Consider the following 17643-nt stretch of genomic DNA (forward strand, 5'->3'; position numbering starts at 1 on the left):
GCTTGAAGATGGCAGAAACAGAAAGGTTACTTGTTTTTTAAGTAGTACGTTTGCATGGTAAAAATATGAAATACCAAAGGAGCTACATACTAAAAAGTATGTTTCCTGCTCATTTTAGTCCCCAGCTGCCCTTTAATAGCTTAACTGTTATTATCAGTTTGTGTCTGTCCTTCCAGCATCTCTGTCTGTATGGAAAATCCACATAGAAATTTTTTTTTGTTTAGTTTTTTTTTTTTTTTTTTACTACAGATTGTCATGTGTACACCGTGTCTTCACTTTCTTTTCCTCTTAATATATCTGCAGTTGTTCCCTATCAACGCATACATATTTGCCTAATTCCATTTATTGGCTATATGTTGTGCAATTCAGTATACTGTAATGTATGTAATGAGTCCCATAAACAGTGATAATATTTACATTGTTTCCAGGTTTATACTAGTTAGAGGGAGACGTACAATGATTTACAATTCTCACAGAACTTTCAAACACTATTTTGTTACTTCCTCAAAATAACATTGTGGATACAGGCAAAGCAAGTGTTCCTCTTCTTACATTTATTAGTAAGAAAACAGAAGCTTACCTGAAGGGGAAAGAGTTGCTAAGCATCAGAACCTGGATGTGAACCCAGTGGTGCTAAAATGCTTTAAACCTGAACAGGCTATAAAATATGTGGATGGATTTATGTTAACGTGTCATGTCAGAATGAATTTGAAGACCCTTTAAAAAAACCTACAAAAGTTGAAAGTTCACAGTGACTAAATAATAAAGTGAGCACATAGAAATGAGCATTGTACAATCTCATGAAATGGTTTGTGACACTTCTGTAGAAGCAACATCCAGTGAAACGCGGGGTTCTCACATAGTGGGGTGTAGGAATCCCTACCGTGGTGGAAATGCACTCTCTGTGTGCTGCTTCAGCTACCTGGAGCAGTAGTGGGGTTGTTGGTGATGTTAACTTACCAGCTTAATAGAGCTAACCGTGGACAAAAAGGCTATACTCCTGCTACAAGAATCTTTTCTCCTTTCTCAGCTTGTGAAGCGCTTACAGAGTGGGAATATCTGCCACCTGTTGGACCCCGTCCACCTAAAGGATTTGTGGGGCTGAAAAATGCCGGTGCTACTTGTTACATGAATTCTGTGATTCAGCAACTCTACATGATTCCCTCCATCAGGAACGGTATTCTTGCAATTGAAGGCACAGGTAGTGATGTAGATGATGATATGTCTGGGGATGAGAAGCAGGACAATGAGGTAAATTTTATTTAGCATTTTCCTTTCTTGTTTGAAATTCTGATACCAGATACTGTCATTCTATCGTATGGAGTGTTGTACTTTCGCTGGACTTGTTGACTTAGATTTAAAAATAAAGCTGGAGTCTTCCCAGCATGGGCTGCTGTGTCTTGACATAGTCTAGTGCTCACTATCTACCAGACTTAAAACTGCAGTTAATGTTCATAGTAGTTTACTTTTTTAGAGCTGCTGTTCACATACTCCGTTTTGGTATGTGAAAAGTGTTTAGTATAATTTGGAGTGTGCATAATGATAAGGAGTTTCATTTTTATAACAGTTTCAATTGTATTTTCACTTTTCTACTTGATATTTTAAATTATATCTCCATTAATTTATGCCAAGTTATATACTATGCCAGTTTCATTTTGTGTGCTTGCTTTTAGGTTACTTTTACATTTGCCCCAGATCATAGCTCTTCTTACTTAGGAAACACACTTCTCTGTACTTTAAATATTACATGGTCTTGTGACAAAATTTATGCTGCTTTCCGAGTATCCAGTGCACAAAAAAGCTATGCAGAAGTTAGGTTGTAGTGACGGATCAGGTTGGACATAACGGTGGCACGGCTCTGTAAACAAGAGAATATTGCAAAACTTAAGTTGTGGTCATGTTTATATATCCATTCTGTATTTCTTTGCTTTTATTTGATGTTTTCCTGTTCATGGCATTGGTGAGAACTGCAGAAAGAAACCAGAGTGGTTTTTTTTTTTTTTTTTTTTTAATTTATTTTTGATAGAGAGCACAAGTGGGGGAGGGGCAGAGAGCAGGGGAGACACAGAATCTGAAACGGGCTCCAGGCTCTGAGCTGTCAGCACAGCTGAGACACGGGGCTCGAACCCACGAACCGTGAGATCATGACCTGAGCCAAAGTCGGATGCTCAACTGACTGAGCCACCCAGGCACCCCGAGAAACCAGAGTGTTTTAATTGTAGTTCATGTCTTTACTGGTTCTTCCCTCATTCCCTGTCTTCAGTCACCAGAACTATTTGCTGTGAGGTAGTTTAACACTTACAGGGCTTCTGAAACATAGACTTGTCCCAGTTCCTTCCCAAATCCACCAAACCACATCATCCAGGGGTTAGCATCTGCACATTTTTTACTTTTTATTTGTATTTAAAAAAAATTTTTTTTAATGTTTATTTTTGAGAGAGAGCATGAGCAGGGGAGGGGTAGAGAGCAATGGAGACACAGAATCCGAAGCAAGCTCTAGGCTCTGAGCTGTCAGTACAGAGCCCGACATGGGGCTCAAACTCACAGACTGAGATCATGGCCTGAACTGAAGTTGGACACTTAACCGACTGAGCCACCCAGGCGCCCCCATTTTTTACTCTTTACAAAAGCTTTGTAGTGGGAATGCTTAACACCTCTACCAGATTAGGAACCACTACTTCAAGTGGAAATTAAAATTCTAGTTCAGAATTTTACAGCCCATCACATCTCTGGGATGATGAGGGTAAGCACGGGGAGAGATAGCTGATTATATTCGCAAAGAGTAAATAAGGCAGAAAAGATAGGATAAGATTTCAATAAGGTGTCCTATCTTTGCTCTCGTGGGACCTTCTGCTCTGTGTTGTCTCAGCTGTGTACTGCACTTGTGGGGTTTTGTGGTTCTTTGCCTGTTGCCTATGTTCTTTCCTTCCCTAGACTGGGAGTTTCTCATGGGCAGGGACTGGATGTTATCTGTTTCTGTATCCAAGGTCTGTGATGCCACAAACTTCTTTCCATCTCCTCAAACATGGCTGTTCTGGGTACCTCATATAAGTGGAATCGTACCATATTTATCTTGTTGTTACTGGCTTATTTCACTTAACATAATGTTCTCAAAGTGTATCCATGTTCTAGCATGTGTCCAGATTTTCTCCCTTTTTAAGGCTGAATAATATTCCATTGTATGGATAGACCACGTTTTGTTTATTTGTCCATCAGTGGACGCTTGGGTTGCTTCCACCTTTTGATCACTGTGAATGGTACTCCTGTGAACATGGGTGTACAAATATCTCATCGAGGCCTTTCAGTTCTGGGTATATACCCACACATGGAATTGCTGGATCATGTGGTAATTCTGCTTTTAATTTTTAAGGAACTGGTCCACGGTGGCTGCACCACTTTACGTTTCTGTCAACAATGCACAACTGTTCTAGTTTCTTCGCACCACAGGTTTTCATTTTCATGAGGTCTAGTATGTCTCATTTTCCTTTCGTTACTTGTGCTTTTGCTGTCATATCCAGTAATCATCACCAAATCCAGTGTCATGACGTTTTTGCCCTAAGAGCCTCATAGTTTTAGCTCTTGCATTCAGGTCTTTGATCTGTATTGAGTGAATTTTTGTATCTAGTGTTACGGAAGAGTCCAACTTTATTCTTCCGCATACGGGTATCTGCTTTTTCTGGCATCGTTTTTTGAAGAGTGCTCCTCTTAATATGCATACTTTATTGACTGTTTATAGTTCTGAGTGAGTACCTCATAATCCTCACCACAGCTGCATATCCCCAGGAAGAAACTGAAGCTTACACAGGTTAAGTAGCTGACTTGCTCAAAGTTACCTGGCTTCTAAGTGGCAGCGTCTGCACTGGGGTCCAGTTCAGTCTAACTTACACCCAACGCTCTACTCCTCTGTGTTGCCTTTATTATCGGCCTTTCCCATACATGGTCAGCATCATTCTTTCATGACAACTACTCTGTGAAATGGTGGGGATGAACACTAACTTAATTAAAATTTATAAATTGGAAGTGCTTTGGATATAAGAAATTAGAAGTACAAATGATTAATCATTTGTTCACTGTTGGGCATTTGTCTCAACATATTCTACTGTACTTTAAAGTTAGATTAGCTTATTAATGACATTTTTTTTTTAATTCTAGAGCAATGTTGATCCCCGAGACGATGTGTTTGGATACCCTCAACAATTTGAAGACAAGCCAGCATTAAGTAAAACAGAAGACAGGAAAGAGTATAACATTGGTGTTCTAAGGCACCTTCAGGTCATCTTTGGTCATTTAGCTGCTTCTCGACTACAGTACTATGTGCCCAGAGGATTTTGGAAACAGTTCAGGTAAACTATAAGTGGACAGAAATGGGGATACTGCTTAAGCCTTTATGAATATCTCTGTACCCTAACATTAAACTTCTAAAATACATGTTGAAGGTATCTTTATGTTGAATATTTAAGCAGTAGTACACTTGACCCTGAACAACATGGGTTTCAACTCCACGGGTCCACTTACACACAGAAATTCCCACCCCACCCCCACCCCCATGCCGCAATGAATACAGTACTTCCAATATATTTTCTTTTCCCTCTGGTTTCTCAATAGCATTTCCTTTTCCCTAGCTTACTTTATTGTGAGAATACACACAATACATAAAACATAACAAAATATGTGTTAATGGCCTATTTATGTTGTAGGTAAGACTTCCGGTCAGCAGTAGGCTATGAGTAGTTAAGTTTTGGGGAGTCAGAAGTTCTAGGCAGATTTTCAGCTGCATGGGGTTCGGCACCCCTAGCCTTCATGTTCAAGTGTCAGCTATAATATTTAAAGCTTCTTAGGTTTTTGTTTTTTTTTTTTCTCCTTGCCTTTAAAGTTGGAGGTAGAAAGCGTCCTACTTCAGAGAGAGACAGCATTCTTTTGTCTCTTAAGATGTTAGTAATTTTTTTTATCTTGAAAACTTCTAATGTACAGAAGTAGGGACAATAGTGTGAACCCCTATGTATTCATCATCCAACTTCGGCGGTTGTCAACTCAGGCCCAATCTTGTTTAATCTACATTCCCCATCTGCTTTTTTCGAAATTGTTTGAAGCAAATCTCACACATTTTCACCTATAAATATTGCAGTATTTATCTCTGGTTTTTTAAAAACATAACCATAATACTATTACCATGTTTTGTGAAAATCCTTAACATCCTTGTGTTTTTTTGAAATCGGGATCCAAATGAAGTCCATATACCTCAAATATTGCTCTGACTCTTCTCTCTTCTAATCTTTTTTCACCCTTGAGATTTGTTGGAAAAAAACAGGTAGTTTTACCCTGTAAAGTTTCCCACCATCTGGATTTTATTGATGGGCTCTCTGTGGTATTTTTGTATTTTCTGTTTTCGTCGGTCTACTGTATTTCCTATAAATAAAGTAGCAAGATCTAGACACTTGATCAGATTGAGGTGGTATTTTTCTCTTTTTTTGAAATGACACTCAAAGCTACTTTATAGGTGGTAATGTTTACCTCGGTGAGAATTACATAATGTCTGTCTCCCATGATAACAGCCATTAATCGTCATTGCCTAAAGTATTTCATCAGGGTTACAACATGGCAGTATTCTAATTTTATCATTCTTTGATTTATTAGCTAGAATACATCTATAAAGGGATACTTTCCTCACCAACAACATGACTGTCCTCATGTACAATTTTGTAGGAAAGGTGGAATACTTTTTTTTAATTAATAAAATTCTCAATTGTATCTTGGTTTTGTTTTTTTACTTATTTTAATTTCTTTTTTTAAATCATCGCCTACTATGTGTCCTGCACTGTACTAAAATACCACAGTACAACCACCTCACTCTTTGGTGTGTATGAAAGAGGCTGTACTCCTACACAGCAGTGGGTTTTTTAACACTCCTCAGCATTTCTTTAAGGTCTCGCACACAGCTGAGAACAGGGGAAGCGAAGGGTCACCCGACACTCCTGCCCCCATCTTCCCTGCTTCTGTCAGAGCAGCTTCCCTTTTCCCTACAAGGACACTGTTTCAGTTCCTTTTGAAACCACTGCTTCGTAGTATGATGGCTTTCCTGTGACTCACCATACAAATTTCTCTGATTCCCCTAAGCCCCCTGCTTCGTCCGTACTACTGGCTTGCATGCTCCACCCTCCTTCCCAGCTCTGCTTTTACTCTTTCTGTCCCATCACCTGGCACACTACACACCCTCCTCTCTGCCTACCCCAGGTTTCTCGTTCCCCAGCCTGTCCCATCTCTGCCATAAGGCTTTTAGCATTTCTGTTCTTCCTCTTCCAGATTACGCTCACACTTTTCATGCTTCTATTTTAAAATTTATCGTTGTTATAAATCATTTTCTCTCTTATAATATGTTTGTGTGTGTGTGTTTATTTTGAGAGATGGGGAGAGAGAATCCCAAACGGGCTGCACCCTGGCAATGCAGAGCCCGATGCAAATCTGCATGTCATGAATGGTGAGGTCATGACCCGAGTCAGGCGCTCAACCACCTGATCCACGCAGGCACCCCTCTCTTCTAATACGTTTGCATTTTGATTTCTAAATTACTTCCTATACTAGTGGAACTTCCAGTTTATCTAGACTAGCACTTCTGGATTATTCTCTTTTTAAACATGTAATATACTCCTCATACATGGGGGTTAATCACATTCCCCACCCCATGCCCAATTTTTTATTTTGGAAATTTGAAACCAACAGAAAAGGCGACAAAGTAGTATAATGACCAGCTTTATATTCTCTACCCAGATTTACCAACTGTTAACATTTTGCCATGCTTGCTTACGTGTATACAGTTAGCCCTTGAACAATGTGGAGGTTAGGAGCATTGGTTCCCCTCACAGTTGAAAATCCGCATATAACTTTTGATGCCCCATAACTGGAAGCCTTTACTGATAACATAGACAATTAACATTTTGTATGTTCTGTGTATTATATACTGTATTCTTATCATCAGGTAAGCTGGAGAAGAAATATTATTATGAAAATCATAAGAGAAAATACATTGACAGTACACTATACTTTATTTATGGTGAAAAAAATCCATGTATAAGTCCACGTTACTTCAAACCTTTATTGTTCCAGGTGTCAACTGTACGTGGGTTTTGGTTCTTCTAAACCAGTTAATAGTAAGTTGTAAGCGTGATCCTTTATCCCCTCACACACATACATGTGCTTCATTGCATCTGCCAAGAATAAAGACACTTCCTGGGGTGCCTGGGTGGCTCAATAATAAACATTTTAAGAAATTAAAAAAAAAAAAAAACTTTCCTACTTCTATATAATACCATTATCACACTCAATGAATTCAATTATTAAATTTAATACTGATTTAATAATGCCTAATACGGGGTACCTGACTGGCTCAGTCAGTAGAGCCTGCGACTCTTGATCTCTGGGTTGTGAATTTGAGTGCCACACTGGGTGCAAGTCTTATGAAGAATGAAAAGGAAAATAAATTATCTACCTTTAAATATTTTTTAAAAATAAAAATGATGCTTAATACTCATCATTATGTATTCTGATTTCCCCCAAAATATTCTTTGTAACTTTTTTTTTTTCAATGCCAGACTGGTATCCTGGAAGGAACCACAAGAGGTGATTACCTCTTTAGTTTTCTTTAAAATAATGTCCCCAACTTGTCGTGATTTTATGGCACTGAAATTTTTGAAGAGTTTAGACCGGTTGTCTTGCAGAATGTCTCTCACTTTGATTTGTGTGATTATTTCCTCATAATTAGGTTCAGGTTAAACGTTTTTTGGCAAGAAAACTACAGTAGGTGGTGGTAAATGCTTCTTATGGCATTATATTGGGAGATACATGGTATCAGTTTATCTGATTATTGGTGATATTAACTAATTGTCTTAGATTTATTCATTATGAAAGTACCTTTTCCCTTTTGTAATTAATGGTTGACTACATGTTTGAAAGTTTGGGGAATCAGTGATAATTTGAAATTAAGTACAATAGATTGGTGTCATTTCCAGTGGTGAGATAAATTGATTTTTTATTTTAAACTCAACTGTATCAAATGTGTTAAATATAATTGGAATAAGATTATTTACTATGTAGAAAAAATGTTACGAATACTATATCAAAAGACAATTCCTCTACCATATTTAAAATACATTTGTCATAATTCTTGCTTAGAATGCTTTCAAACTTCTATTCTCTATGTATGTCACTCTGTAAATACAAAATTAGATGTCATTGATATTTTCCAGCAGTGTATAGGTTTTTAGCAGTGTCTGGTCTCATTTTTGTGAAACACCCAATCGAAGACTTGTTTTCTCAAGATTGATTTGCATACTTTACTCAGATTACTCAGACCATGTCAAACCTTTCTCTTTTCACTTGGAAAAAGCAGTTTAATTAAGATTAAAATAGGGGTGGGGCGCCTGGGTGGCGCAGTCGGCTAAGCGTCCGACTTCAGCCAGGTCATGATCTCGCGGTCCGTGAGTTCGAGTCCCGAGTCAGGCTCTGGGCTGATGGCTCAGAGCCTGGAGCCTGTTTCCGATTCTGTGTCTCCCTCTCTCTCTCTGCCCCTCCCCTGTTCATGCTCTGTCTCTCTCTGTCCCAAAAAAATAAATAAACGTTGAAAAAAAAAATTTAAAAAAAAAAAGATTAAAATAGGGGTGCCTGGGTGACTCAGTCAGTTGGGTGTCAGACTTTGGCTCAGGTCATGATCTCACAGTTTGTGAGTTCAGGGCTTGCATCAGGCTCTCTGCTGTCAGCTCAGAGCCTGCTTTGGATCCTCTGTCCCTCCCCCACCCATTCTTTCATGCTCTCTCTCAAAAATAAACATTTTTTTTAAAAAGTAAATTAATCTTCACACTGTACCTATAACATGAAATTTAAGCAAAATGAAAGAAATAGTAATTTATAACCTCTACCTAAGAGTGAAATCCACCACATGCTGTCTTCAAGTAGAATCAGAATGAATGCACTCACCATGTTACCTGAAGCAGCCAGCTTTGTTGGATCCTGTCATACCTGTCAGCCACACTGGCAGTTTACAGTAACTCCTCTTGCACTTGAGTGCACTTTCACTCTGAGCCTCAGTTTCTCTCCCACTACACTCTATACATAAAGAGCGTTTATTTTTTTTTCTACTTCTGTAGTTGAGGGGGGAAAATGTATTTATGTATTGTCATTTGTGCTGTATCCCTTCTTTTCCCGTGAAAAAAGATTGCATGTGTTGTTAGAGTATGACATGTTACATGTTTTATTCCATTTATTTCTTAGGCTTTGGGGTGAACCTGTTAATCTGCGCGAACAGCATGACGCTTTAGAATTTTTTAATTCATTGGTGGATAGTTTAGATGAAGCTTTGAAAGCCTTAGGACATCCAGCTATGCTAAGTAAAGTCTTAGGAGGTTCCTTTGCTGACCAGAAGATTTGCCAGGGCTGCCCACATAGGTAAGTGCCGATTATCTATTTAAATTGTACTGTTGATTTACTAACGAAAATAAAACCTTGATTATGTACAAGAGTGGAGTATGCCACCAATTTATATGCCTCAGACTGGATGAATTACAGTGTGGGTACCTCACTATTGTGGGTTTCGATTTTGTGTGTGGTGGTGGTGGTGGCTTCATGGAGGTTTTTGGTTCCTTTTGTTTTATGTGTGGTCATTCCTGGGGAAATCAAATAACATTTTGCATGTAGCTACAGGTGTTACTTATAAATTTGCCCTTTATGTTAGAATTAAAGTAAGTAAGCTTAGGAAATGACAGGCATGGAATACTATTTCCTCTGTAAGTGAAATACTAATTTTTTAAAAAAATTTTTAAATGTTTATTTTTGAGAGAAAGAGAGCGTGAGTGGGGGAGGGGCAGAGAGAGAGGGAGACACAGAATCCGAAGCAGGCTCCAGGCTCTGAGCTGTCAGCACAGAGCCCGACGCAGGACTGGAACTCACAGCCCATGAGATCGTGACCTGAGCTGAAGTTGGACACTTTAACCAACTGAGCCACTCAGACACCCCTAATTTTTAAAATAGCATTGATTAGTGGGGTACCTGGGTGGATAAGTTGGTTAAGCGTCCAACTCTTGATTTGGGCTCAGATCATGATCTCATGGTTCATGACATCAAGCCCTACATCAGTCAAGCTCTGTGCTGACAGTGCAGAAACTGCTTGGGTTTCTGTCTCTGGCCCTCCCCTGCTTGTGCTCTGTCTCTCTCAAAATAAACATTTAAAAATTAAAAAATAAAACAGCATTGATTATGGTGTAAATATCCTTAAAGTATGTTTTCAGTAGAAAACAAAGCAAGAGTTGACTGAACAAATTGTGTTTTTGACTTAAAAGGGAAATTAAGGTCTCTTACTGAAAATAGTTAAACGACTGTTACAGTTCACTCTTGTAGGTACACATTTATCCCTGTCACATGGAAGTTTTACTTCGGAACTTCTCTTGCATGTTATTAATGTTGCTTTCATATCACTTCTCACCAAAATATCACAGTAAGACAGTGTTTTCTACAAGCCCAAACATTATTATATACAGTGTTGTGTGTGTATATGGCTGGTGGGAGTGCTTCATAATTTTGGTCAAAGGGAAATGATTGGTGGAGAGGTAATGAGAAGTTTCTGTGAGGTTAAACCGTTCACTCAGAACAAGACCCATGTATTGTTCATGTAGCCTGGACAACTTTTGGTCCTTTTGGAAGACCTTTTGCATTACGTGGGCAATAAAACTGTCATCTTAACCTTTTGTTTTTAAAATAGCCACCTTTTTCGTCATTTATTCTAATCAGTCCTTCTTGGTTTGTTTTAAACTTGGTTTTGTTATGTTTTCAAAGTTATTTGGATATTATTGCTTTTCTTTGCTAAGTGAAAATGTCCAGAGAGCATGATCATAGGTAAGATCCCTAAAGTTTAGATATCTGCTCCACAACTAAGCTAGTCTTGTTATTAGTACATGCCAGAAGGTTATATAAAGAATCCCAAGTCTGTCTGTTTTAGAGTATTATTTGTGTAGATCACAGGTTAACAAATTGTACACCATAGGTCAAATCCAGCCTTGCATCTGTTTTTGTAAAGGGTTATTGGAACATACCCATCTCTTTACCTGCTCTCCGGCTGCTTTCCCTGTAACAGCACAGTCACAGAGACCTCATGGCCCAAGAAAAGCTTGTAATCATTACTTTTTATAGAAAAATGTTGCTGGCTTCTCATGTTCAAGTGCCCTACTTTTTAAGTGAAGTCATAAGTTTTGACTCCTTTTTTCTCTTTTATGGGTGGTTCCTTCACTATAATAAGTAGCAGTACGCTTAATATCTACTTCATATTCCATTTGTGCCACTTAAAAATACCTTTGTCTACCTTTTTTCCCCTAACTAAACTGAAAAGCCCTAATATAAGGGACTGTCTTCAACAGTGGCTATTCCAGAGTACTTTTATCAAAGGCACTTTGAATATATTTGTTGAATGAATTTGATGGTTGAGAGTGTATTCCCCACATCCCATGTTCTGAATTTATGGAATGTGTCTCCTCAGAAATCTGAAAATCCCCTTAGTAGAAAATTTCCACACGGTGAGATTCTATCTCTGATAGTTGTTGACCTTTCCCGATGTTTCCAGATGTTGATGAATTCATGCTTTGGTCTTGGCATGTATTTAACCACCTAAACAGGTGACGGTGGAAGCAGCCCAGTAGACTGTAAAGACTTTAAGCTGTGAAGCTAGACAGACCGGCTTCAAAACCGTTTTGCCTAGTCATCTTGACCAGATTAACCTTTCTGAACCCCTGTCCCTTCATCTCTGAAATGGAGATGGTGCAGGTTTGTCATGAAGACCAAGAACCTGGTGCATAGATAGTGTATAAACAGCTTAATGTGGTGCCCAACACTGGATAAGTGACCCAAAAACATGTCCTTTATTGCTAATTTTCTGTGACTTACGGGTTTCATGTTACAAGTATCACAAATTTAGTTTTCATTAAGTCTGTAACTAAAAATGTTTAGAAAACTTAAGAAATCCTTTTTGATTATTTCTTAAATGATACCTTTAGATACGAGTGTGAAGAATCTTTTACGACTTTGAATGTAGACATCAGAAATCACCAAAATCTTCTTGATTCTTTGGAACAATATGTCAAAGGAGATTTATTAGAAGGTGCAAATGCATATCATTGTGAAAAATGCAATAAAAAGGTATGACTTATCCAGGTTTTTAAAGTAATTATGATTATCTTTAATGGATTTGAAAGTTGATTGCTTTTGTCATCAGAGTTCACCCTCTTTTTATTCCCTACCCTGCTTTGTTAGGGTGGTAACAGAAGGTAGTTAAGATAACTGATATAAAGGTTTTTAAGGGATACAAGATTGAGAGAAACTAGTGCCAGAACAGCCAGGGAAATGGGTGAGAGTGAACATTTTAGAAATCATAATAGTTTAATACCACATTGTCTTCTTGGAGTTCCACGTACTCTTTCCATCCATGTCCAGCCAAACTGCGATTGAACCCCTCAAAGCTATAGAGCTGGTGGGAAAACATTTCTCCTATCATATCTAGTTATTGTAAGGACCAAGAAGTTTACTGAAACCTTCATTAATTTGGTCACATCAGATTTTTAGGCCCACCTAATAAAGTTTTATCTCTGGGCACTTACAATGTGTGTCTTTCTGGGCTCCCAAATTTTCTCACGTCCCAGTCACCTGTATTGTTTTGACATTTGCACACCACCTAAGGAGATCCTACAGTCTAGAGGTGGAGACGAGAACTGTAAAACCATACTGCCTGTCACCCACGCTCTGAGGCTTGAGGCAAGTGACACCATCTCTGTGCTGCTCCTGATCGCCTCCCCACTCTCCCCACTCTCCCCACTACCATTCAGTCGTTCCTGTCTGGTGGGCTGTTAAGATTAAACGTGCTACTGCTCAGGCAGTACTGAGCATACTATCTGGCACTTAATGGCCCAGTAAATACTAGCTGCTATTACATTTCTTCAGTTGGCTCAAAACAAACCACACCTTCATTGGAATAAGTGTCAAACAAGTAATGATGATTAGATGGCAGTGACAGTATAGAAGCCAGGCAGGCAGTGAGTAATGTCTGCCTCACTACTGTTTGCAATTTGTAACAAGTGGCATCAGCTATTTCCATATTAGTGTTAGCATTTTTTGAAATACCCAGTGTGACAGAATCACCTTGATTATATTCATTGGCATGTGTTTTCATTTATAACCTCAGATTTGTCTTAAAGATAATTTAATGCTATAATTTTCTAGGTTTTTTTTTTTTTTTGCAGTGGATTATAAAAGAACATCTAGTAACTTGCTCTGTTTATTTTAGGTTGATACCGTAAAGCGCTTGCTAATTAAAAAATTACCTCCTGTTCTTGCCATCCAACTGAAACGATTCGACTATGACTGGGAAAGAGAATGTGCAATCAAGTTCAATGATTACTTTGAATTTCCTCGCGAGCTGGACATGGAGCCTTACACAGTTGCAGGTGTGGCAAAGCTGGAAGGAGATAACGTAAACCCAGAGAGTCAGCTGATACAACAGAATGAGCAGTCTGAGAGTGAGACGGCAGGAAGCACGAAATACAGACTCGTGGGTGTGCTGGTGCACAGTGGTCAAGCAAGTGGGGGACATTATTATTCGTATATCATTCAAAGGAATGGTGGAGATGGCGAGAGAAATCGCTGGTATAAATTTGATGACGGTGATGTAACAGAGTGTAAAATGGATGACGACGAAGAAATGAAAAACCAGTGTTTTGGTGGAGAGTACATGGGAGAAGTGTTTGATCACATGATGAAGCGCATGTCCTACAGGCGCCAGAAAAGGTGGTGGAATGCTTACATACTTTTTTACGAACGACTGGATACCATAGACCAGGGTGATGAGTTGATAAGATACATATCCGAGCTTGCTATCACCACAAGACCCCATCAAATTATTATGCCATCAGCCATTGAGAGAAGTGTGCGGAAGCAGAATGTGCAATTCATGCATAACCGAATGCAGTACAGTTTGGAATATTTTCAGTTCATGAAAAAACTCCTTACATGTAATGGTGTTTACTTAAATCCTCCACCAGGTGAGTATCAAGAATTTAGCTTCTTAGGGGTGCCCGAATGGCTCAGTCAGTTAAGCGTCCGACTTTGGCTCAGGTCATGATCTCACAGTTCAAGCCCTGCGTTGGGCTCTGCACTGACAGCTCAGAGGGTGGAGCCTGCTTCAGATTCTGTGTCTCCCTCTCGTCCTCTGCCCCTCCCCCTGTTTTACACATATGCACTTTCTCAAAAATAAGTATTTTTAAGAAGTAAGCTTTCATTTAAAAAAGAATTTACCTTCTTAGTGATGAAGCAGAACTCTTAATTTACTCGCAGGATTTCCTACAGGCGTCAACACATTTGCATTTTTACTTTGGGCTACTTTAAAGCCATATTTCAGATGACTTACCTTTGAGCAGCATGTATTTTCTTGCTATTTGGAAAGAGAGGAGCTTTTGTTTATTATACCAATTTGGTTTTGACTCCAGCATTAGTTTGAAATACCCTTTACTGAAGTAAGAATTTCATAAGTAGCCGGGTGGGGTGCAGTTTGCAAAGTTAAGACTTCTGGAAATCAATGGAAATGCAGACTTGTTTGAAAATGGAGCTTAGACATAGAAATTTGCTTGTTTGTTTTTAACGTATCTGCATTTTTTTATAGGGCAAGATCACCTGTTGCCTGAAGCAGAAGAAATCACTATGATTAGTATTCAGCTTGCTGCTAGGTTCCTTTTTACCACAGGATTTCACACCAAGAAAATAGTCCGTGGCTCTGCCAGTGATTGGTATTACTTTGGGTTTTCATTCCTATTATACTTAGTTTGGTTCTTTAATATATGGCTTTATTTTTTTCAAATCATGATAATGTTGTTTCAGATCTAGAATGCAGAATACAAAAACTCTTGGTAGCAGTAGTGAGAGAAATCATACTAAAATAATTATGTGGCCTTTTTATTGTTCAGAAGCTGGCTTTTGCTTATGTTCTCTTGTGTCATATCTTTGACATCCCTGTACAAAATATTACAGGATGATGCTTGAAAGTCTAAGCTATTTAATGAAGAAATTACTAGTTTTAGCTTCCCTAGATTAAATTCTGCCATAGGTTAAAAACATAAATGAGTCTCCTAAATTACAAACTGTGAAAGTATAGAGGCCATTATAATACCTCAATTTAACGATTTTTATGTGTTCATCTAGTGGTAAGATGTCAAGGGAAGGTTGGGGGAGGGATAGTTTTTGTCATCGAACCTAGGAATGGTTTGGTAATGAATTTGTAGCTTTCATTTCTCTGTGTTGTCACTTTGTGAGAATAGACCAAGTTGTAGTAATCCTCTGTCATTTTCATATTGGTACTGGAAGCAACCATTGCTGGTTCTCTCCCTCCAGTAGTAAAAGAAGGTCTTTGATTTTTATTGGGTTCATAAAGACCCAAATCTGTACTATATATGAGACACATCATTGAATTGGTGTTCATAGATTTTTGTGTTTTGTCTTAGGTATGACGCATTGTGTATTCTCCTTCGTCACAGCAAGAATGTACGATTTTGGTTTGCTCACAATGTCCTTTTTAATGTTTCAAATCGCTTTTCTGAATATCTTCTGGAGTGCCCTAGTGCAGAAGTGAGGGGTGCATTTGCAAAACTTATAGTTTTTATTGCACATTTTTCCTTGCAAGATGGGCCGTGTCCTTCACCTTTCGCATCTCCTGGACCTTCTAGTCAGGTAATTGCCGGGTTTTCTCTCTAATGATTAAATGCTTACAACTCTCTTTCCTGGAAGTTGAAGTCACAAGTATATGTACATCTGTTTCATATGTTTGCCTAACAAATGTGTGTGCACACACACCATACCACTGATGTCTAGGAGTTCCATTAAAGGTACTTTGCAGCAATGAATAGCAATTATTGACTGTTCATTCAGTTACAAACAGTGACTTAATTATACGTATTGTTATGTAGGTTATTTCTAAAGTTTTTTTTTTAACGGACTTGCATTTATTAAAAATTAAAACAGCATGGAAGGCTCTATAATGAAATCTACCTCAGATCTTCATTCCCTTTCCTAAGAAGCATCCCTTTTTAATCGTCTCTTGTGTGATTGTTCCTTCCAGAAATTTCTGCCTGGATTGAACTTACTGAGTGAACACACGTGTGTGAGTGCACGTGCACGTGTATCCCTTTTTTATGCAAATAGAAGTACATTGTACCTATATCTTGTCACTGAAAAATAGCCAATGTTTTATCCTTTACAGGCTTATGACAACTTAAGCCTGAGCGATCACCTACTAAGGGCAGTTCTAAATCTCTTGAGAAGGGAAGTTTCAGAGCATGGGCGTCATTTGCAGCAGTATTTCAATCTGTTTGTAATGTATGCCAATTTAGGTAAGAATTTAAGTTTTTATAATTGTTTTAATCTATTAACTGGCAGTCTTTTAAGCCAAGTAACGAAACCTTCTTTACTGCACTTTGCACTTTGTACTTTATTTATGTGTATCTCTGCAATAGACACAGGTCAGGATCTGTGTCTTAGTCATATTTTTATGTCTGGATTTGAAAATACTGATTCCTAGGCCCCATCCCACACCAACTGAATCAGAATTCTCAAAGCTAGCACAAGGAATCCACCTTTTCAAAAAGTCCCCAGAGGGTTGTGAATATTCACCCAGGTTTGGGGAAAGGACTTACTCTGTACGTAAGTTTTTGTTGAAGTAAAGTAAATTAAAGTTAGAGATAATATAAATGTTCTATTACCCTATTATTTATGTTATTATCTCTGTTTAACAAGACTTTTCTTTTCAAAGCAACCTTTCTAACATCACCTGATCAGTGATTCAATAATACTTACCTTAAAAGTATGTTATCCTATCTTATATTTAGTCTCTGTTGTTTTTGATTGTATTCAAATTTTGGTGTTTCTCCCCAACTCGATTGCAAAACTGTGCACTAGCCTCAGTAAATGTTGAACGAATAATGAGAAATATTCAAAAATCCTTCCATTGTCATTTTGGTGTTTGTTAATTGGCTTTGTATGAGGTAAATTTCCTATGGTTGAGGTCAAGAGTCGCATGCTCTTCTGGCTGAGCCAGCCAGGTGCCCCTAAAATTACAAAAATTTCTTACCGACCAAGTGTTAGTGCACTGATCCCCAAATGATTTATTGAGACATTCCATTTAGAATCTTAGCGATGATAATATTTGGCCAGATTGGGAACTGATTCAAAGACTTAGGTGATTTTTTAAATAACTTCTTTAAAAGTTGAAAAGAAAAGGGGCGCCTGGGTGGCGCAGTTAGGCGTCCGACTTCAGCCAGGTCACGATCTCGCGGTCCGTGAGTTCGAGCCCCGCGTCGGGCTCTGGGCTGATGGCTCAGAGCCTGGAGCCTGTTTCCGATTCTGTGTCTCCCTCTCTCTCTGCCCCTCCCCCGTTCATGCTCTGTCTCTCTCTGTCCCAAAAGTAAATAAACGTTGAAAAAAAAATTTTTTTTTAAAAAAAGTTTAAAAGAAAAAAAAAACATATATCCAAAATTAAGTTCCAGAAATAAACATCCCTGTCATTCCATGTTTGTTTTGTATGTGAACCTACTGATCACCAGTTGATCTCTGGCTCTTTTAACATAAGCAACA

The 17643-nt window shown here is 38.4% G+C and overlaps 1 protein-coding gene across 4 annotated transcripts in view; it reads left to right on the plus strand.

Moving 5' to 3' along the window:
- The window catches only part of USP9X (ubiquitin specific peptidase 9 X-linked), a 155994-nt gene that overhangs the window by 127445 nt on the left and 10906 nt on the right, over positions 1-17643 (plus strand). For all 4 annotated transcript variants that reach the window (XM_045051331.1, XM_045051330.1, XM_045051329.1 and 1 more), the window contains exons 31-38: positions 1031-1251; positions 4153-4343; positions 9262-9435; positions 12030-12171; positions 13313-14066; positions 14684-14807; positions 15519-15744; positions 16274-16403. In XM_045051331.1, coding sequence (XP_044907266.1) covers positions 1031-1251; positions 4153-4343; positions 9262-9435; positions 12030-12171; positions 13313-14066; positions 14684-14807; positions 15519-15744; positions 16274-16403 — 1962 coding nt within the window. The remainder of the gene's footprint in view (positions 1-1030; positions 1252-4152; positions 4344-9261; positions 9436-12029; positions 12172-13312; positions 14067-14683; positions 14808-15518; positions 15745-16273; positions 16404-17643) is intronic.

This window comes from Felis catus, chromosome X (assembly GCF_018350175.1).
Source record: "Felis catus isolate Fca126 chromosome X, F.catus_Fca126_mat1.0, whole genome shotgun sequence".
NCBI lineage: Eukaryota > Metazoa > Chordata > Mammalia > Carnivora > Felidae > Felis > Felis catus.